The sequence below is a fragment of the Cupressus sempervirens genome, chromosome 7 (genome assembly GCF_028749045.1).
Source record: "Cupressus sempervirens isolate cs-2001-9-10 chromosome 7, ASM2874904v1, whole genome shotgun sequence".
NCBI classification, from domain to species: domain Eukaryota; kingdom Viridiplantae; phylum Streptophyta; class Pinopsida; order Cupressales; family Cupressaceae; genus Cupressus; species Cupressus sempervirens.
The window spans coordinates 567886204-567908773 of record NC_143124.1 but is presented as its reverse complement, the minus strand read 5'-3'; the positions used below and the strand labels follow the sequence as shown (position 1 = coordinate 567908773).

At 36.0% G+C, this 22570-nt stretch overlaps 1 protein-coding gene across 4 annotated transcripts in view; it reads right to left on the bottom strand.

Moving 5' to 3' along the window:
* LOC149548026 (Glycosyl hydrolase family 47 protein) overlaps positions 1 to 22570 on the bottom strand; it is a 169028-nt gene that overhangs the window by 74246 nt on the left and 72212 nt on the right. For 3 of the 4 annotated variants that reach the window (XM_089792045.1, XM_089792046.1, XM_089792048.1), the window contains 2 exons: positions 10946 to 11045; positions 10447 to 10629 (listed from right to left, as the gene is read on the bottom strand). In XM_089792045.1, the coding sequence (XP_089648171.1) occupies positions 10447 to 10629; positions 10946 to 11045 (283 nt within the window). The remainder of the gene's footprint in view (positions 1 to 10446; positions 10630 to 10945; positions 11046 to 22570) is intronic. The other variant, XM_089792047.1, reaches the window with a different exon arrangement.

Genomic DNA, 22570 nt, shown 5'->3' with positions numbered 1-22570 from the left:
TTGGTAATTGGTCAGTATATGATGAATTCAGTCTATAAGGCGAAGAATATGGAGGCAGAACTTCAGCTTATCACATTAAAGAGGTTCAAGGCCAAATATGATTTTGATTATCAAGGAATGCACTCAATGATGAAAAGAGTGTTCACTCATGTCCATCACATAGAGGACATATGGATTGACCTACGCACAAAGTTGGACATCGTGAGGATGGACTACTACAGACTCACTTTGCAGCAGATCATAGATCTTAACATGCGCAAAATCCCATCCAATCTCCAAATTGAAGATGATGGCATTCTTGATCCAGAATACCATCATGTTGGTTTTGACAAGCAATGTCCTTTTCCTATCAGTGACCGTAGAAACAAGGTGTATTCATTTTTTATAGATTTCAATCTATCTTGGTAAATACCAATAAATGGTTAAAAATCAAAAGCCTAAAAAGGGTGAACCCTATGCTCGAGGTAGACTATGGTAGTTTTGGACAACTTGGAAGGAAATCCCAATTCGAAATTTCAAGCAAAGATGGTGCATCTTTTTAGTTTCAGCTATATCCCTTTAGTTTAAGTTGAAAGGTGGAAAGCGATCTAAATCTTCTTCAGAGCACCTGTGCAAGCTCAAGAACCTGATGAGGAGGAATCTGGAGAAGAACCTGATGAGGAGGATGAAGAGGAAGGAGAAATTATGATCATCTCTCCTCCACAACCAATAAATTGGCAAGGTCTATCCATTTAGGAAACATATTTTCTAGGTGTCATAGATGATGACATGGATTCATTCTCCACTGTTTTCACATCTACCATCCCTGCTTCAGAGGTGAACATATTCTCACAGCTGAGCAGTGCAAGAATTTGGGGAATATGTTTGAAGATTTCCCAACATTCATGGAAGGTCAAGTTTCCCAACTTGATACTTTAATAACTAGTTTTGAAGCATTCATGACAGAATCTTCTCATCAAGTACCTCTTGGTGCAGTTGTACAAACTGAAGCATGCTCAATCATCACAGAAATACAATCAAGATCAATGTCAATGGTCGCTACTGTCCCTAATTCATCATGTGAAGGGTTTAATTTGCCTACTCGATTGGGCAAGATCATTATGAGGAGATGGAAGGTTGTGTTGCCCCCAAATAATCTTCCTATTAAAAAAACCAAGTCTAAATCTTTGAAAGATAAGATTGTTTCAAGGATCGCAATTGATTCTGATAAGACTAAGTTTGTAGAGGTTGTTGAATCATTGGTAGACAAACCGGCTGAAGAACTTAACCGTTCAGATTACAAGTTCACCAAAATCGAACTTGGCAAGCAATGACGACTGCTTTGTCTACAAGATGCTCATGATGCACTTGCCAATGTATCAAAGAGTAGTCACAAGTTGTGGGAGAAGAAAAATCAGCTCAAGCAAGATATTGCTCACCTAAATGAGGTTATTCAACAGCAGTCTTCGCAACATGCAGTCACTACATCTCAAACACCTCAAGAGAAGTGGATCACGGAAGCGGCAAAAAATTGGTTTGGAGAAGTTGTCTCTGAAGGAATTTAGGCCATCACAAATGCAGTCAGAATCCTTAAACATATTAGAAGTAATGAAGAGATGTTGCATGATATGATTGCATCTTTGAGTTAGGAAGCTAACACCTTCAAAGAAATTTTGTGCCTAGGATGAAATCGCCAATTCTGATTTGGATGGCCTGGTTGCATGTGACGCTAAGGAAACTTGTAACAATGTTGCAGGTAACCTTAGAAGATTGTCAGTCAATTGGAAGTTTGAAACTGAGGTAATGTGTGACCTGGAACAAATGGGATGTCAAATTTTTAATGAGCATGACAACTTGATTGCAATAAACGAGGTGACTTCAAAATATACAATCAGAGTTAATGCTGATCTAGATTCTGAAAATTTTGGTTCTCGCACAATGACTGGGTTTTCTTTGTACAAAACCTTAGCAAAGCACCTACAGGATTCTCTCATGGCAAATTGTAAAGTTGTAAAATCAGCATATGCTGATGCAGTCAAAATAGAAGATATATCAAAGGCAAATCTCAAATCTTCCTATAGTGTGTGATATCATCATCAAGTTCAAGGCACTTAAGAACAATCCTTAGGATTGTTTCACTTCTTTTTCGTCTTCTTCCTATAGTGTGTGATATCATCATCAAGTTCAAGGCACTAAGAACAATCCTTAGGATTGTTTCACTTCTTTTTCGTCTTCTTTCTTCTCTTTTCCAAGTTTGTAGTTGAAGAGGATGTATTGCATGAAATTGTGTAATTACATGTAATACGATTTGTATACCCCTATGACATGTAATTTAATAATTTCTTTTGTTAGTTAGACTGGGTCAGTTGGTTGAGTTGCTCCCACTTTTTCCTCCTTTATCTCAACTCCTTTGCCTATATAAAGGAGTGCCCTCTCATTGTAAAAATCATCTTTTATTTGTATGCAAGAGAGCTCTAGAGAAATTGTGCAAGCATAACTTTGATTGTGTAGCACTATTTTCAAAGAAAAGTGAATACAAAGAAACAATTGAAGTTGAATTTTGATTGAGTACAATTGTGACTTGTGCAAGTTGGAAGCTTTGACTGTGACTTGCATTTGTTATCTTTGATTCATGTGTTTTTGCATTCTTAATAATTGAGTATAAAGAGCTAGGAAGCAATTAGAGCCGAAGCTTTGACTGGGAGTAGTTGTGGAGATATATAGACTAGGAGCTTTGACTGTAGCTTGTATCTCTTTCTTAATTCACAAAAATAGTTATAATTGTTTACTTCTAGAAGTCTTTGTGCCCAATAGTAAAGGCTATTCTTATAGCATAAATTAAGACCGGACTTAGAGTCAAACTAGTACACTTTCAGCTAGCCTTTGAGTTAGTGTTGATTTATCAATATCGCTATTTACAACATTAGATAGAAGTGTAGTTCGAGATTTTATCTTGCCCATTACTTGCTCCACAGGTAAGTGGATTCTTTCCTTAAAGTTAAGAGGAAAAGATATTGGTAATACCCTTTTAAATCTCTCAACTTCTTGCTTACCTTGAGTTGATTCAAGGAATGGTGAGAAGGGGGAGCCTTCCCTTTAAGACAGGAGAGACTTCATCTCACACGCTGTGGCTAGTCATCCTATTTTGTGACTGGATTTTACCCAAAACTATCGGTTGCAAAATATCTACCCAACAACTCCCACTGTGGTTTTCACCCTCTCACTAAGGATTTCTACGTATAAATCTCTGTGTCTCTTGATGAATGCTTTTATGCTTGAGTTTATAACTTTTGATGAATGCTTTTATGCTTGAGTTTATAACTTTTATCTCATTCATTTATCATTACATTAGTGGTTAAGTGGTTGCTATTAAGTGTGGTTAGTATGGTAAGAAGATAATTGGGTGGATTGCTGGTACTGATTCACCTCCCAAACCACCCCCCCTCCCCCCTCTCTTAGTACTAGTTGGGACCAACAATTTGACCATGCAGCGGCTCCCTTTTTAGTCAAATCAGTCAATGGGGCAGCCACCTGTGAAAAACCTTTAGCAAGTTTTCTATAAAATCCACACAAACCAAAGAAACCTTTCAGCTGTGACAGATTGGTGCGAGGAGGCCAATCCATGATTGCCTTAATTTTCTCAAAATCAACACTCCCTCAAAACAAATTATGTGACCAAGATATAACAATTCAATTAACCCATATTCACACTTCAACTCCTTAGCAAATAAAGTTCTTCTCCAAAATACTAAGCACTTCCTCTAGATGTTTCAAGTGTTCTTCTAATGTTATACTATATATCGAAATGTCATCAAAAAAATTAGAACAAACTTACGGAGCTACTTGATGAAAATTCGGTTCATGCATGATTGGAAAGTGACTAGTGCATTAGTCAGCCCAAAGGGCATGACTAGAAACTCGCAGTGCCCATAATGACACCTAAATGTTGTCTTCTCCACATCCCTTTCTTTTACTCTGATTTGATGGTACCAATATCTCAAATCTATCTTTGAAAAGAAGCAAGCTCCATGCAGCTCATCAATGCAATGAATGGGATACCGATTCTTAATTATCCTCTTGTTTAGGGCTCTATAATCAATACATGTGTATGGTCCCAGCTTTCTTTTTCACTAAGACCACGGAAGAAGCAAAAAGGCTCTTGCTTGGCCTTATGTGACCCATCTCCAACAGCTCTTTAATGGCCTTTTGTATTTCATCTTTATGCCTCTTAAGTGCCTATAAGGAGTAGTTATGACCGGTTTAGTACCTTCCTCCAATTCTATTATGTGTTCAATACCCCTATCCGGTGGAATACCATGGGCAATGTCACTAAAGACCTTGCTGGGCTTATCCAACAGCACCTTAACTTCAGGCTGAAAAGTCTTACTTTGCTATCCCAAATCAGTAGGTGTGATAACACACTCTTCTGTCCACTCCAATTGATCATGCCTCATTAGGTTTTCCATTCTTTTGAAAAAAACTATCTCAGGACTACCATTTGTCATACCTTTAAAAGAAACTTTTTTCCTTCAACTTCAAATTTCATTTCCACGGTTTGTAAATTCATTCTAAACTCACCAAGTGAACATAACCATTGAAATCATCCTTCAATTCATACCCACCTAGCAGAATGTACAAGTTTGATATCTTACATGTGCATGTGATTGTGAATCTATCAGCAATCATTACTCTAAATCCTTCACATTCTTCAGTCCTCAAACCTCTTTGTGCCACTATTCCTTCATCTATGAAATCGTGGGTCATGCCGGTATCTATTAATGTGATTATTCGCTGCCCACACAACACCCCTCTAACTCTAAATGACCCAATTTTCTGCAAGCTTGTTAATTTTTCTATGCAACTCTTCCTCTTATGATCTCCTTTTGATCCATACGATGTAGAATCTTCTTCACTAGAGCTTGATTTGGTCTGATGTCCTGAATTTTTAGACCCAAATTCCGAGGTTGTAAAATACTCCAACTGCTTCACCTTTGCCTTCAATGGACACTTATGAGTTGGATCCCAAGGTTCCCTACATTGGAAAATTTTTAGCTCATTTAGTTGCTCATCATCCAATCTGGTCCATTCTCAGACTGATCAACATCCTTATGAGAGTGTTCTTTTGTCCTTCTCCCTCTTGTGATGGAGGTTCCTTAGGAAAATATTTACTTCTTGAAGTTGATGCTTCCATTTCCCTTTCCTTTTTGATGGCATCCTGCAAATTAATTGGGTTTAAGGCCTTAAGCCAACCCCTTAATGGCTCCACTAATCCGTCTATAAAAAGCACCACTCTCCTCTCTGAAATATCTGTCACTGAAACTGAATTTTTTTGGAAATCTGAAACAAAGTTCTTCATGGTTCCCTATTGCTTTCATTGTGCCAACTCTTTGAAGTTAAGCTCAAGATCTTTCTTATCAAAATGATCGTCTCTCAGTAAATTCAGCGTAGGATACAATCTGATCATGGCCCAAGGTAATCAATCCATAATACCACCAATCATGAGCACTCCCTTCCAAATGCAAGGTTGTATATTTTATCACTTCATCCTCCATCATTGATTTGAGCTGATAAAAGTTCCAACTTTTGAACACATGATCTTGTTGTCATTTTGCTTGACCCATCAAAATAAGTTATGGACACTTTGGCCAATCTTTGCTACAATTCCTAATTCTAATACACGTCACCATTTCCCCTTCGTGGTCTATTCCTTTCCCTAAAGGCAATGTAATCTAGAAAGGCATCTGCTATCCTCCAGACAGAATGCATCGAAAGTCAAGCATTTCTTTTTTCCAGATCTTCAAAAATACAATGATTTTTTCTCGAATTTTTTGTTATTTTCAATTACAAAACATGTAGATCGTGAAGAAAAAATGCTGAAATTTCAGGAAAATCCTTTGTGTTTTTATTTTTTACTGAGTCAAAGATACATTTTGTCTGCAGGATAGCCACGTCCATCTAGAAATGGCATTTCATCTTGGAAATCTGCTCCTAATGCTTGTCTGTCAGCCCATACTTGTCTATGAATGTCTTGATCTGTTTGCTCATTCCCTACTAATATGTTATTAACTTGGCTGAAAGTAGGCATAAATGGCCTTAAGTGAATTGTTGAACCATTATTCCCTTAAAGTCCCTGCACATTCAAAGTTGAATTTTGTCCCCTATTTCCATTGTTTCCTTGGTTCGCAGTGTTGTCATCGTTTCCATTATTTTTGGGTCCTTGATTGCCATTATTTGCATGTTGTTGTACCACTTGTGTGAGCATCTAAATCATTTGTTGTTGAGATCATGCCTATAATTTCATCATTTCCCATTGGGTCCTTGCCAACTCTCCTAAATTATTCTCAATCCCACTTGTGTTTGTGGCATCCTTGTCCATTGTTTCAATCTGGACAGTATATTGCCCAATTCCAAGTTACTAGTCCAAATTGGTGTTTGTCCTATTCCTACCAAATGTAATGTTGTAATGGACACATAACATTTAGTTTTCCCAAGAGCTTAACAAAGCTTATACCACTACAATGGCCTACTCCCCTTTGTAAAATAAACTGAACAGTGCTCCCCTTAGGATATTTTAATTAAGTTTCCATGCAATATGGCAATGAAGTTCTGAGCAGCAAACTGGTTTGTATTTCTTTCAATGACACAGTTTGTATTGTATTCATGTGGTTACCATTACCATTGTTATTCCCTTCTTCAACCATTCTTTCCCTGTTAGTTTTGTCGAACGAAGTTACATTACTAGGAAAAGCCTGTTATATTTGAACCTCTTGGCAGTGACATGAGTTGGGCCTACACCACATGCAAATCTATTCCCACCGTCGACTCCCCACCTGACTAGCTTCCCTCTGCAAGACCAGAGTCACCGTATGACAGGAAAAATTCTCTTCCAAAGATTGATGACGCTTCTTCACTATGTAGTGCTCTTCGAGCTTGAACTACTTATTCCTATCCACACCATAGTTGGTGTGAATTCCCTTGAAAGTTCTACTCTTCGCAAACACTCGCTTCTGATAATCAATGCCTAAAATGCCAAACCATTGGTCCTGAGTATATCTCTCAATACTGAAAACTGGAAAGTAATTACTAGCAAGATGGCCCGTGCAGCAGTTCGGCCTAATGAGATTAACTCTACCTATACAAAATTCTGCCAAAAAGACACTTTTCAAAGATGAAGGCCTCTTGTTTATTCCCTGCGATTTATAATGTCTCTGGCTTCTTGAATTTTCAGGTCCTTCTACGTAATGATTGAGCCTCAATCAAAGCCACAATCATTTTTTCATGTAGCTTCCCAACCCCGTGACCTAAGCTTCTTCTCTTTTTTATATATAAACATATTTGTCCTTTCAAGCAACATGTTAACAAAAATATTTATATTGGTTCATATTTATTAAATGCTAAGGAAAGAAAAAGCATTTAATACAAAAATTAAAACTTTTGAAAATATCTTAAGTAACAAGTGGGGACATTACAACATTTAAAAGCATTTTGTGTGAGATTCATTTTACTTTTTATATCTGAATTGCTTCTTTATATTTTTATTTTCATAATTTAAACATGCCACAAGTTAGCATATAATGGCAAGGACACACACAACCAAGGTAGAAGCTATTAAGCCTAACTTGAGTACAATAGTGGAGGTAGATATCATATGCATACATGGTACATACACCTCATCCAATTTGAGAAAAGCTTAGTCAATTTGAGAAAAGCTTAGTCATTGGGCCTATTGTGCATAAAAACACACTTGGACCACAACTTTCACTGCATAGTACAAAGTAAAAGAATGAGGTATGTGAGGGAAAAATTGAGACGTACAATTGTTTAGTTAAAACTTTCTCTTCAACAGGGTGAAGAGCTCATGCAAAGAGTATTTAATTATGCATAGAAAATTGTGTGGATAGGGTATAAAGAACCCTTTTCAAAAGACTTAAGTAGGCAATTGCACTACAATGTTATTGCAGAAGGAAAGTCAGTTCTGTGAGTACAACAAAAGCAATGGTGAAAGTTTGGATGCACCATACTTTCAAATGCGTGCAAAAATGGAAGGAAAACCACCCATATCAACTCTTTGAGTTTTTTTAATCAATTAGTGCTTCTAAATGTGAATAATGCACACAAAAATTGACTTTGATGTTCCAGATATTGTCTTAGAAGAGTGCTTTGAGAATGTAGTGCAAGTTGTCACTATAAATGCAATACAATGTGTGTCGACAAGAAGCATCCATCAATCTTTTGAACCCCTTACATGACCCCTTACCTTGACCTTATTTTTGAGGACTAAATAAAATTAGTTTTAGATAATTGATTCTAGAAGATGCCAAGAACATCACAAAATACACTTATAAACACTCTTGGGTTCTTAGATTGGTGAAAGATTGTTGGTGTCATTATTTGATTGCACCTTATTTTATTTTCTTACATAATTATTTATATTACTTAGGTAGATAAGATAAATGACTATATGTTGTTTCCCTCTTTCATGGGATTCTCCTTTCTCTCAATCTCTCAGATTTTGAAAGTTATTAAAGCAATCCCTTTTTTTGAATTTCTACCACTTCCCCATCCTCATCAGATTTGGAATCTTAAGGCTATATATTGCAGCTCTTTCCTTCTATTGAATAAGCTATTCCGATATTAGTCTTATATATATATATATATATATATATATATATATATATATATATATATATATATATATATATATATATATTTATTTATTTATTTATATATATATATATATATATTTATTTATTTATTTATTTATATATATATATATATATATATATTTTTTTTTTTTTTAAATTTTATATGGAGGGTTCAAACTTGAGAGGCAGCCCAGCAAGGCATGAGGCCTGCGAGCTACTAACCAGCGAAGGCCACCACTTGAAGATTTTGGAACCCGATACAGGCCCACGTGTGCCTAAAACCTCTTCCGCTTAGAGCCAAGGATTGAGGGGCATCCACGCCGTCGATATCACCTAGGGCACGATCTCAGCCTCATCCCTTATGGTGTCAGAGCCTTGCACTCAGCAATACTTGATCCTTGGTGGGCTCTTTGTGAGTCATTCATCTTCACCAGTAGACCAAGGGCCCATTAACAATCTCATATATTGAATTTTCAAATTCTTATGTTTTGCTTAAAAATTAGCCATGGTGAAAATCTTGGAAGAGGGTCTGCTCCTTGCCATCAATTATGGCTCGACACTTGACCTCAAAGTTTGTGGCTCCAACCTAGTACTAGATGGCAATGAATCTTCCTTCAACTCATATTCAACATCATCTGAAATGATGTTACCTAAGCCAATTTATCCTACTTCTGCTTCATTATAAATGCATAATAGTTATCAACTAGCTGTTGTGTTCACAACTTCACATAATTGTGTGATATTATACTCTATTGTATTCAAACCTAACAAATAACATTTCCTGAAGATTCATTTGATATTGTTTGTAATTTTATTTTGCATAAATAAATTAATAATACTTCTTTTAGGAATTTAAAGCATTTTTTAAGTTGTCAAGTTTTTTCCAAGACGAAATAAAAGAAATGGTATGCTGAGTCTAATTATGAGAATACAATTCTTACACCTTCAATAACATAGATTTTCAGCATAATTCATATCTTTTGATCTTCAGCTCAAGTACAAGCTCTTATTTCCTCCTTAGATTTGTTGTGAATTTGAATTGTTTCTTCAAAAAAATTGTCCCTCCACACTGAGGTAGTCCTCATAAGTGATGGGTGTTAATTAGCTCTGGAATAATTTTGATCAACAGCCATTTTAAATAATTCTTAGATAATAACCTTACACCTCCAAATGAACATGAATTTTGTGGATCCACCCTCAATTATTAGCTTAAGTCATATAAAATGTATTAAGTGAGGTTATCTGAATTGGTCCTAACAGGCCTGTCTTAGCTTGCGGTCCATCCATATTCTTATTGCATTCTTTGTCTAAAGGAATTTTTTTTTTGGCCCCTTTTAAAATTGTTTTTCAGATTCACCAATGAAACGATCAAATCTAATCGTTTTTACAACATTTAGTTAGAGGGTGACCATATAATCTCTACAAAATAACTATTCTAAGGTGGTACAACTTTTCCATGGAAAGTCAGTTAAGACTCTTTTACTCACACATTCACTCTAAACATATTGCACACGTTACAGTCCAACAGTGACCAACAAAATGGTTTTCCTTTTTAACCATCTATGTGACATAGAGTTCACCATGACACCATAAAATGTACCAAAAAGTGACTTGATAATTCATAATTGCAACATATCTCCATTTCTACCATTGTAAACACTCGGTATATTTGCCACACTTGTTTCCTTGGATTTCTGTACTTTCTTAAGATAAAGTTCATCAGATTTCAACAATCCATTTGAATTCAATTAATTACTTTCTTAAGATGTCAAAACATATACATCACTATGTACTTTTGCTAAAGAGAAAATGGAAATGACACCTTAAGATTAATCCATGCATATGGAAGACCAGTTGGAGTATTAAAAGCTCGTAAAAAACGCTGGCCCAAATCATTGGCAAGAATAAGCAATTGGTCCTTGTATGGTTCTCGAAAAGTATTCTTGGATGAATCAGTTGCAAGTAAATGTGCTGAAATAAGCCCACCAAGCAGCCTAATGTTACACTGCATATCGAATATAGTACATTAGTTAAAGAATCAATGCCTAGGTATCTTCTATAAGAGATGAATAAAAGCAATTTGTGTTGCTGATACAACCCACACCAGTCAATATCAAAGAGAAAAAAAATTCAAACCAAAAGAAATCTGTCATGGTAAATGAGTGATCATTAGAGGATTCATATAACTATAGCACTTCCCAAATACTTCAAAAAAAAGGCACAAATTATGAACACAATAAAGAGGCAAGAAAAAATAACAATTTTGAGAGGATAAAAGACATGAATGGGGTTATAAAAAATAATCAGTAATATCCCCACACCTCAAATAGGCTAACTCGCACATCAACGTCAAATGTGAGATTCTCCCCAAGCCAAAGCACACCTTTTTCAAATTCTGAACTATTCCCCAAGACATGCAAACTGCATACAATATACATGCTTGCTGTTAAAAAAAAAAAAAAATGCTTTTTGATACATGCCAGAATATTTTTCAAATAAGAATGCGCTTGCATGCTCTTCTGGAGCATAGTTAAAAAAGTGCATCCATAATTATATCTAGTAAAGAAAAATGTATAGCTTATCACATTCAAAATTGGTTTCAACTAACAATGACATGAGCTCTAATCATAAAAATTATAGATGTCATTGAATCTTATCATCACAAATGTAAAAAATGAAAATTTGTAACAAGGATCTTGCCAGCAAAAGGTAAACAGTTTGTTTTATGGTAGCTGACAATGTATGATAATAGGTGAAAACTACTGTACCTTATATGTTCCAAATTTCATCACATTGCAGTAGATCTTATGAAATTTGAAAACAGATAGGAACTAATGTCCCGGCTACAAATCATCAATGAAAATTGTTCTCATTTTCCTTTCAAAACTATTTACTTTATAAGACATTATATAAAATTATAAATTGAACAATTATGTACTGTTATATCAATTAAAACCATAGCTTCCATCTAAATAAGCTTTACCCACATACAAATGCTGACCAGCATATTTTCTATGCACCTGCATCAAGGGAATCTTCATCTCCTTCTAGAATGTTCATTCTGACTGTTATAATAACTGCAAGCTCTGACTTAACAACCAAGAGTTCTTTCATGTGGGAATTCAACATATCATCCGTATAGGCCATCATGCATTTGCTCATCAGGAGGAAAGAGGTTCCAATACAGATTCCAAAATGTGAGCTACTTTCCATTTTATATTCTGTTCCCCTCCACTAACCCTTCTAGTGGAACAAACATACCAAATCCTAGCAACCTTAAATAAATCCAACTGCAAAACTATCAGGATAGTCTAAACCTTTATAACACATGTTAACCACAGTTTTTGGAAATCATCCAAGGAGATTGTAGAGATAACTTTGTGATGTCCCCATTTTGAATAGGATTTAACAATAAACAATTAAAATTAAATTAAAATATAAAAGAACAAAAAAAAATATATAACTTATAAATATATATGAATAAAATTATACATTACAAAAATTTTATCAAGTTAATTGATTGGTCAAAAGGCATGGGATGAATTGTTGTGGCTCCCTCAAGCATGAGATATAAAAGGCAGAAGAGAACTTCATTTGAAAGGGGGGGAGGAAAAAAGGGAAAAGGAAAAGAGTGAATCAAGAAAGAATTAATAGAGAAGAAAATAACGAAATGACTCCTTCAAAAGGTATAATTATGAAGGGCTGTGACTCTTTCAAAGGGTTGTAATTCTAAAAGGTTGTGACTCTACCAAAGGGGCAGAAATGATGAAGGGGTTGCGACTCTTTCAATGGGTGGTAATTGTGAAAGTTCATAACTCTTGCAAAGGCAACACATAATGAAGAAGTTTGACTTCTCCCTCACATTGGTAGATATAAAGGAGGGAAGGTTTCATTTGAGGAGGATCCAAGCGAGATCAATTTGGGGGAATGATATATTATTCTTAAAGGAAATAATGAAAAATAGTGACTTAGTCCCTACTAAAGGTGGTGACCCTCTCCATAATAAAGAATAAAGGAGAAATCATTCCAAGCATTCAAGGGATCTATCTGTCACTACTCACCAATACATCAAATGAGCACTCACTCAATCGTCACTCACCACTCTATGAGTTCCTATTTATTCAGTCATCATTCACTAAAATATACCAAATTATCAAATCAGAGGAATTCATTCAATCATTCATCCAACAAACAGACCAGCAATCAATCGTTCCATCAATTCAATCAGTCAATATTAATCACTCAAGCATCTCTACATTAATCATTAAAACATCAAAGAAGAATAAAATAAGACATTTAATCAAGCAATAGATTTTCAGTTTCACAATTGATTAAACTAGACACCAGACTCATATGCTGTTCAAACATTTGGCATGATGCATAATGCATGGTATTCTGATCTGGCTGATTTGTTGTCTTATTTTCCATTTGATTGGAAGTATGAATATTAGACAGTTAACATATTACTACTGAAATATATTTATATGTTGCTAGTCTTGCATTGTGATGTCTATGCATAAGAGTGTATATGTACTATTCTTTAATACTTTAATCAACAAAATTAAATCATTATGGAGGAAACAATGGAATCCATAATAAGGGAAGCAAGTAGCACATAATTTCCATTCAAGTAAACCAACCTTAGTGAGGCTAGGAAGCCAAATGGTGGGTGTCACTTCATACTCTTAGGCTTGATGCAAAGGAATAAGCTCCAGACACCTTAAATGATTTTCCACGGAACCCCTCATATTGAGGATAGGTTGTTAGGTATTATTGAATCCCACATACACCGATGCTTTGGATTCTCTTCATGTTATTGTCAATTATATGTTTCTTCATTTTTCATTATGATAACATGGTTGCGGGGACTTGACGAGAAATTAGATGTGGCAAGTTGCATTTCCTCAATATGTTTCATGCCTCATCTGATGTTAAAGGGCAAGATATATGAATATCCCAATATAGGGCATTAAAATTGGTATCAAGGCAATAATCCTGCTAGCCTATGGTACAAACCTACTTTAAGCACTATCTAGTTAGGAATAACTATTTAGTCATTTTCTTAAGCAGGTCAAAAATACAATTGAGTAGGCCAACATTGCATTTCTATATGTATGTGTCTTTAACCACTTCATGTCTAATATAAGCATGCTTACTCCATGCGTATTATATCCATGCTCTTCACGTGTATGCCAAGTTTGCTTCACAACAAATGGACTTCAACGTGTTTACTCCATGAGAACATTCCTCATGTATGCTTTGTGCCTTTGTATGTTGCTTCATGTCTTATCTGTCTGACATGTATTTATGTGTATTTTTTATTCCTTACATGTTTGACATGAATTTGTGTTATTGCTTCATGATTTACATGGCTGACACGTATACTTCATGCCTTGTGTGCATTCATATTGATTTATGCCTTATGTATATGATTCATGCCTCACGTGTATTCAAGTGTATAATTCATGCCTTGTATGTATTACTATTCAGGTATATGTTTCATGCCTTATGCGTATTCATGTGTATGATTCTTGCCCTATCTGTATGAATGTGTATAACTTACACCCTATGTATTCATGTGTATGCTTCATGTCTTAAGTGTATGGTCAATTTTTACAGATTTTTATGTCTACACTTCGTAAGTATTTATAGATATGTTTTGCATCTTCTACGATTTTATATATTTGATTCATTTTTGAGGTGTTTTCAGCATGGCTGCTTGATGGGTGTGTAAGCTTTCCTAATGATTCATGAATGCCTTATGTCTAAAGTGTTTTCAGCAAGTTATTCCATGTGTGAGTTTATAACTGTCTCTACATCCATATTCTTGCTTTCTAATTAAAAATGAAGTGCACAGGCTCCATTCTTAATATAGACAGCATTCTATCTGTACGTCATGCTTCTAATTCTCATCTTAATGTGAGTAAAGCACACCCTTGCTATGATTCAAGGAGGTAACCACGACATTGTGCAAGTGAGAGAAAACACATCTTAATGTTACAAACCTTGCGAATTTCCAATCATTGGTTGAGATAGCTCACAGAATTAAAGATAGAGATATATGTTGAGATAAGAACAAAGTTCTGCAGCAAAAGCTAAATATGTCACAAAGAGGTCTAAAAGTTAGTTTAGGTACTCTTACATTAAAAGACATGGATATAATTGACACTGCTTGAGTACAAGCCATTTTGGAAGGACGGACTGCAATATGCCCTTTTTGACATAGAATTTAATATTAAACAATAAAAATAAAAGAGCAAAAAAAAATTATAAATTATAAATACAAAAAAAAAAATCAAATATAACTAAACTTTAGGTAATTTTAATGAATGGTCAAAAAGTGAGATTGAAAGTTGTGACTCCCGCAAACATGAGATATATAAAGGAGAAAAGAACAACATTTGAAAGGGGGAGGGGAAGGACGAGAAAAATGGAGGCGTAAATCAAGAAAGAATTAATAGAGAAGAAAAATAAGAAAGTCACTCCTTCAAAAGGCAAAAGTTATGAGGGCTTGTGACTCTTTCAAAGGGTTGTAATTGTGAAAGGTTGTGAATCTCCAAAATGAGCAGAAATGATTAAGGGTTGTGACTCTTTCAACGGATGGTAATTGTGAAAGGTTGTGACTCTTGCAAAAAGAAGACATTATGAAGAGGTGTATCTTCTCCCTTGCATTAAAAGATATAAAGGGAGAAGGTTTTGTTTGAGAATAATCCAAGAGAGGTCAATTTGGGGGAATAATATATTATTCTAAAAGGCAACAATGAAAGTGGTGACTCGATACCTATGAAATTTGATGACCCTTCACCAATAAAGTATGAAGGAGAAATCAACCCATGCATTCAAGGGACCTATCCATCATCATTCACAAACACATCGAATCAGCACTCATTCATTCATCACTCATCATAGTATGAATTCCCATTTCTTCAATCATCATTCACTCAATCATCAATAGGGAATCAAACAAGAAGGCCAGAAATCAATTCTTCCATTAATTCAATTAATCTATGTTAATCATTCAAACATCGAAAGCGAAAAAAACGTATTCAATCAAGAAATAGATTTCAGTTTCAAAATTGATGAAACTAGACACCAGACTCATATGTTGTTCAAGTATTTGGTATGATGTATAATGCATGGCATTCTAATCTGACTGATTTGTTATTTTGTTTTCCATTTGATTGGAAGTAAGAATGTTAAGCAATAATGCATACATACATATATATAGAACCCTAATCATCATTGTAAATTGCATAATGTGCATGTTGGATTCGATAATACTTTCCCTAACAACCTATTGTCATTATGGGGTCTCTTGGAAAATCATATAAGGTGTCTCGAGCTTATTCCTTTCCATCAAGCCCACCAAGAGTACGAAATGACACCCGCCATTTGGCCTCATGGCCCCACCCGAGAATGGCCTACTTAAATAGAACTTATGTGTTAAATGCATCCATCATTGTGGATTTCACTCTATCCTCCATAATTACATAGTTTTGTTGATTAAGGTATTTAAGAATATTTTATATATACTCTATTATGCATGGACATCATATATTTAGTAAATTTCTTTAATACATTAATCAACAAAACTATGTAATTATGGACGATAGAATGAGATCCATAATGAGGGATGCATGTAACACATAAGTTATACTTAAGAAGGCTATTCCCAGGTGGGACCAAGAGGCCAAATGGCAGATGTCATTTCATACTCTTGGGCTTGATGGAAAGGAATAAGCTCGAGACACCTTGAGTGATTTTCCAAGAGACTGTAATATCCCTTTTCGGATATTATACCAAAAAACCCGAGATATGTACTTCCAGAATTAAATCCGAACAATAAACCAATATGCAATATAAAATCCAAAACTTTAATAGATTTATAACCAACAGATAGCATACGAGAAAACCCAGAAAAATATGTTCATTTCCTCCAATGTTCAAAGGTACACATTTAAACCAGCAATTAACACAAGTAGTTGCCAAATAACGTTACTGTATTATACATCAGCAATACAATGAAATGCAACAATTTACAATATCCAATCTTACAAACAGAAATAACAATCAGATTCGCAATATAGATAAAACCTGAAGAAGGCTAGGTTTGCGTCCAACCTTCAAATGTTTCTTCAAGGGTTTGTGTCCTAGAAGAAATAACCAGCAACTGTTTCCAGCTCCCAGATTAATATTTGTCTTCAATATTATAATCCTCATGTATCCTCCCATGTAGAGTCTGTTGTACCTATATCTCTTTTCCCAATGTGATGCACACATCTTTAAGCAATGTGGGATAAAGCACTTTTTTTGTCCTTTAGTCACTTAAATGAACATAGTACTTTTTAAATAAAGTGACAAGTTAAATGAACTTTTAAAGTCACTTAGCCAGTAAATCATATAATCGTTAGGCATTAAATAATTGACCAAACGAACTCAGATAAGCACGTGCAATAGCTCGTTGGAAAGCTCTCGGTGAGACACTTCCAACCCAACACTGAGATATCATGACTACTACGCTATGTTTACTTACTAAAAATAGTAAGCATCCAGACAACTTGCCATAACTGCTCTGATGGATCTGGAACTGGAAATGTCTAGGTCAAATCTCGAACTAAACCCCATAAAGAACCTTCTCGCCCCGAAACCTAGGCGAAGTGAGCCGGCAAAACTGATTTATAATGTCCCAAAAAAGGGGACATTACAAAACCTCCCTTCTCAAAGATTGCTTGCCCTCAAGCAATTCGCTCATATCTACAGAAATCAAATGCCAAGATCCCATACTCGCCTCGAGAATGAGGTTCTACTCCTCAGTCGATATACCCCGGTACACATCTTCCCAAACTCAGAATGGTGAAACAGTACAATAGGAATCAATGTGCCAAATAATTGAATGCCAAGATTCCAACTCTCACCATAAATGGACACCAACTGCCATATGCTACTGCCCTGTGTGCCAATACCCTCAGTCAGGATGAAAGCCTCCCTCCATGAGTGACCCTGTGAATCTCTACAGTCAAGTGAAGATGTGAGCTCAACCATATACCAATATCCACCCTAAGATGATAGCAACCCAACTCTCCAACAAGATCCCCGATAAAAAGCAATACATAGGGATGCTCCACCTGGATCCCAAGTGCGAACTCGTGCGCTGTCTGAGATACCACTGACCAACTCTTGTAGTATCTGCACCACTGTACCACTGTACCACTCCGGCAATATCTGTACAGATGACAATGGCAGATCCAGCCAATCTGACTCCACCACTATATCACCCTAGTGGAAACAAAGTAATCCTAATCTCTGGAACTCTGATGTGTTAGAAGGCTGAAACACACAGATCATAGTCACAACATAATCCACTAGATGTAAGATACTATTAACACTTGGATCCTCGATCAACCAATACATCGTGTCAAACCTGTCACCAGCTGGATCCCAAAACAATCGAACCCCACATCCATTCACCATATAAAGGTAAAAATACCTAGTAGCATCTATAACACAACATCTCTCTACAGCTCCCGCTAAACTCCCATGAATGTGATAACTAACCAAACCATCATGCCAACTGCCACCATAGTCATCCTATAACCATGTACCCATAAGAGCACTTTGTGACATAGAAGTAGCAAACCATGTTGGATACATATCAGCATGATGTATAACCGACAGCTTTCCCTGCGAGTAATCCCCCACAAACAGCTGAGTTGGATGCTTGCATCCACTAACCCCACCTTCCGAAGGTGGTGAATACCCATCCGACAAAGGATGATATAATTCTGGAACCAACCCACATCGATGCATCATCGAGTCCTTCGTTCGTGGGTCAAAAGAAAAATGATGAGCAGTGAGCACTACTCACTGTGTATCCGCGGTAAAATGCTCCAACCTCTGTCAATGGCTCATCACTAAAAACACTTGAATCAAGCAACTGATCCCTCTGACTCTGAAAATCAACAAGCTGGCATCCAAAATCAGCTACATGGAATGAAGTGACAGATTTTCTTCCAGGAGATGGAAACAAATCAACATGAGAGCTATACTCCCAACCGGATGACACTCTGCAAATGCCCTGTGTGGATGACGAAGTAGCGTCGTGTACTACCACACAACTCTCAAGAGAATCCACCATTGTGACACAAGAGCTACCAGTAAATTGTCCTATATCAACTGTCACGGCACTAACCTCAGGAGAACTCGATACAAGTAGTGGTTCTCTATTGTTCCCCACCAAGGTGCTTGTCCCAACTAAAATATATGTGATAGATGTAACCACATCCCTACTACAACCCATGAATATTAAATTCTTATCAACTGCCTCTGTATGTAACTGTAATATATCTGCAGTTGGTGGAGATTGTGCCAAACTCAACTCCTCTGTAAGCTTCTCAACCTATAATTGTGACTCTTGAAGGGCCAACTAGGCACTCTGCAAAGAGTCCATAGTCACCTCAAGCTCATGAGTGAGCTTATCAACATTCTCCTCATTTCCTTGCAATGCAACATAACAAATGCGATCCCACTCGAGAAGAAATTATCTATCTGCAAGTAGTTGTAGGTAATTTTGTTTCATCATTCCAATCGCTTCTCGCAGTGCATGTATCTCTGTAAGGGAAAAAAACTATCACCATGCTCATTTGTCAAAGGAGTACTCCAACCATAGGTGGCCAACATTTGACGAGCAACATCAAAATACTTAACGGTTGTGGCAACCATCCTATCATTAACCTTCAATTGGCTTGCTAAATGATGATCCCCTTGTGACGAAACAATTCCACACAAATCTTCCAATTTGTCATCCGCACTGTGATATGAGGTTGAATCAATGTCACTCACCATATGATAAGTAGCATCGTGTATGCTATCATCTACGCACTCCTCGGTATCTAGGATTTTGTTGCTATGCACCTCATAGGATGGCTCAACTAACGATGTAGAAGCTGCTGATATAACAATATGTTCACACTCTTCCACTTCCAACGTGGCTACATGTCCATCCACATCATGATCTTGGAATTCATTGTCATCAAATGAATTTTCTGATTTGTTTTCCAAGGTCTGATATTCGCCCTCCATAAGGTCAGCTGTATGATGGTCACTAACTATTGGGAATTCATTATAGAGGCTTCTAGATACTATAGGGACCTCTTGTTCCTCTTTCCTTTTTGTACTATTATCAAGTTGATCAATGGCTTCCTTATGTAAATTTTTGTACCAGTCCTCTGTAAGGAGATCTCGAGCCAAATCATAGTATTTATTTCTTGTCATACCCGTCTTGTTTTGCAGCCCTAGCTGAAAGTCCACGTAATCAATGAAAGGAAATTCTTTTTGAAGCTTTGACGGGAATTTGTTATATTTATCGTACAGTCTTCTTACTTCAGTTTTAATATCGAGTTGGAAGTCCATTTGATTCAGCGCCCCCGTTGTTTTGGTTTCTGCTGCTGTAGGAATGCCCTTTTGATACAACTGCTGCTTTGAAAGATAATGCATTGCTATAGATTAACACACACCACTGTAATGATCCTAGCTTGAATTCTAGGTTGCTATAATATTCTGAACGTGAGTTGAATGATTCAAATGCTGGTTATATGAAAGAATAAATTGCCAAGAGGCATTTAGTCAAACAACTCTCAAACAACTGAATACACTCCAATTTCCAGCTTAATAACTACACCAGTTCAGATCACAAATTCAGACTTGTTCCTGGGTGTTAAGTCAAGAGTTCACAAGTGACAAGTACCTCCACAAATAAATTGGTTCAAAATACACATACCACTGTCACATAACTTCATTAACCAGGAACAGATGACTACAACCACTATTGCCTATAAGTCTACATTTTCTAAGAAATGGTCGGTCTCAGTACAAGGGTAACTTGTAATATTCTGCACTTGTATTTTGGACCAAAATGTTGCAACTTTTTCTGTGTGGAATTTAATCAAACAGTTCAGTTGCGAGTTTAAAAGACATTTCAAAGTATATCCTGGAGTTCCAGATTTAACCATTGGAAGAATGTTGGCAATTTGTCAACATATGGCACAAGCTCAAGAATGCCCTTTTTAAATAGTTTTGTTCTTCTAAATATGCATTTCAATAGTAAGAGAAACTAATTGCTAGTTTTCCAACTGTATTCAGCTAAGTCAGCAAATATAATCAGAGATTTACAAAGGCCGAACTTGGCACTGTTGTTGTGAAGTTTTCACACCGTCGCCCCAAAATTTTTGGGGACCCCATTTTTTTTTATCGCCTTGGCAAATTTTTGGATTGTCCATCAATTTTGAGTTTTGAAAATTTTGAGCCTTAGACACCTTCAGGGCCAGTGGGGAGAAGGTTAGATTTATTTTCACCTGGTTTCAACTTGATTTTCTAGAGCCACCAATTTCATCCTTGAGCCGAACAAATTTTAAAGAGCAACACTTGGTAGGATAAAATTGTAAATTTTGTACTTCGACATTTTTCTTTTGAAAATTTGGATATAATTGTGTAAATTTGGATAATTTTCAAAAATGAAAATTTTGTTAAATTTGGTCTTTTGGAAAATCTTGATTATTTTTGATGAAAAAGATTAATTTTTGTGATGGTGAAATAAAATTGCAAAAATCGATTTTTGGCTTTAGAAGAAATTTTATTTTATTTTTGTCCAAAAAAAAAAAAATAAATAAATAAATTTATTGGCATAGCAAAATCGATTTGGGTAAGAAATTGCAAAAAATTGGCTTTAATACATTAAAATTGCCTTGAAAACTTTTTGCCTTTAATGAAATTGGTAACTTAATATTGAAAAATGACTTTTGGTTAGCTAAAATACAATTTTAATGACATATTAATTACTAAATCCTCATTAAATGGAAATATTTAACATCTCCAAGGCACCATTTAATTTTTTTTTGCAATTTAGAACTAATTGGCAATTTTAAAAGTTGATTTTCATCATGGCAAAATTAATTTTGGTTAAGTATTTAATTGTGGGCTATTTTGCATTAATTATTTGTTTTTCTTTCTTCCAGGGTCCAAGAAGAAAGTTGGGTATAAGAAGAGGCCTCTCTCCCATTTCTTCCTCACTTCTCACTTCTCCTTCTCAAGGTGTTGGTGATTTTGCAAGAGCAGATCTACACTTTTCTTGCTTGGCGAATTTTGTGGAGGGCGAAATTTGTGGGAGCCGAAATTTGTGGGAGCCAAAATTTGTGGAGGCTGAATTTTGTGGGAGCCGAAATTTGTGGGAGATAAAATTCTGATTTTTGCAAGTGGCTGAGATTTTTGCCCTAGGTTGGGAAATTTTATTTGGAGGTGAATTGCATGATAAATTTCTAATTTGCAAAAAGATTTGAACTTCTTGAAAGTCATATCCTAGGTTCCAAAAAGTCACTGTAAGTTTACTAGTTAAAGTGAATTTTCATCATCTAGAGTTGCAAGGAGTGCTTAAGCTGACATCCATCTTTCGTTCTAATCTAAGGATTGTTCCGTTTGGTTCTTCTTGCCTTTTGGTCCACCACTCTACCATCCCGTAATAGGGCGACGAGCATGGAGGATGATAGTGCAAGTAAGAATCCCAAGCAGGCGAACACTATGAAAGACAAAGAGGATATGATGCCCAATACTTCCTTCTTGAAAATGAAGAGAATAACTGACACCAACATCTGTACAGTGGACATGATACAAATGAGGGACAGACTGAAGGAAGGACAATCCCCCTTGGCAAAAAGGATATATAAAAGAGGAATTGTACATGCGACGTTGGGGTGGCACTTGATTTTGAGGATATTAGAGAAGAGGATGAAACAGAATTTGGATCGAGATTGGATGAGTTGGGAAAGGTTGCTATCAAGAGAAAGCATTTGGGCACCCTTTCCTCTCTCAGCGCTTTTATTGGATTTGCAAAGGAATATGAGAAGGATCACGAAAAGATACTACAAGCAGCGAACAGCGTGGCGAAGTCAGCGGAA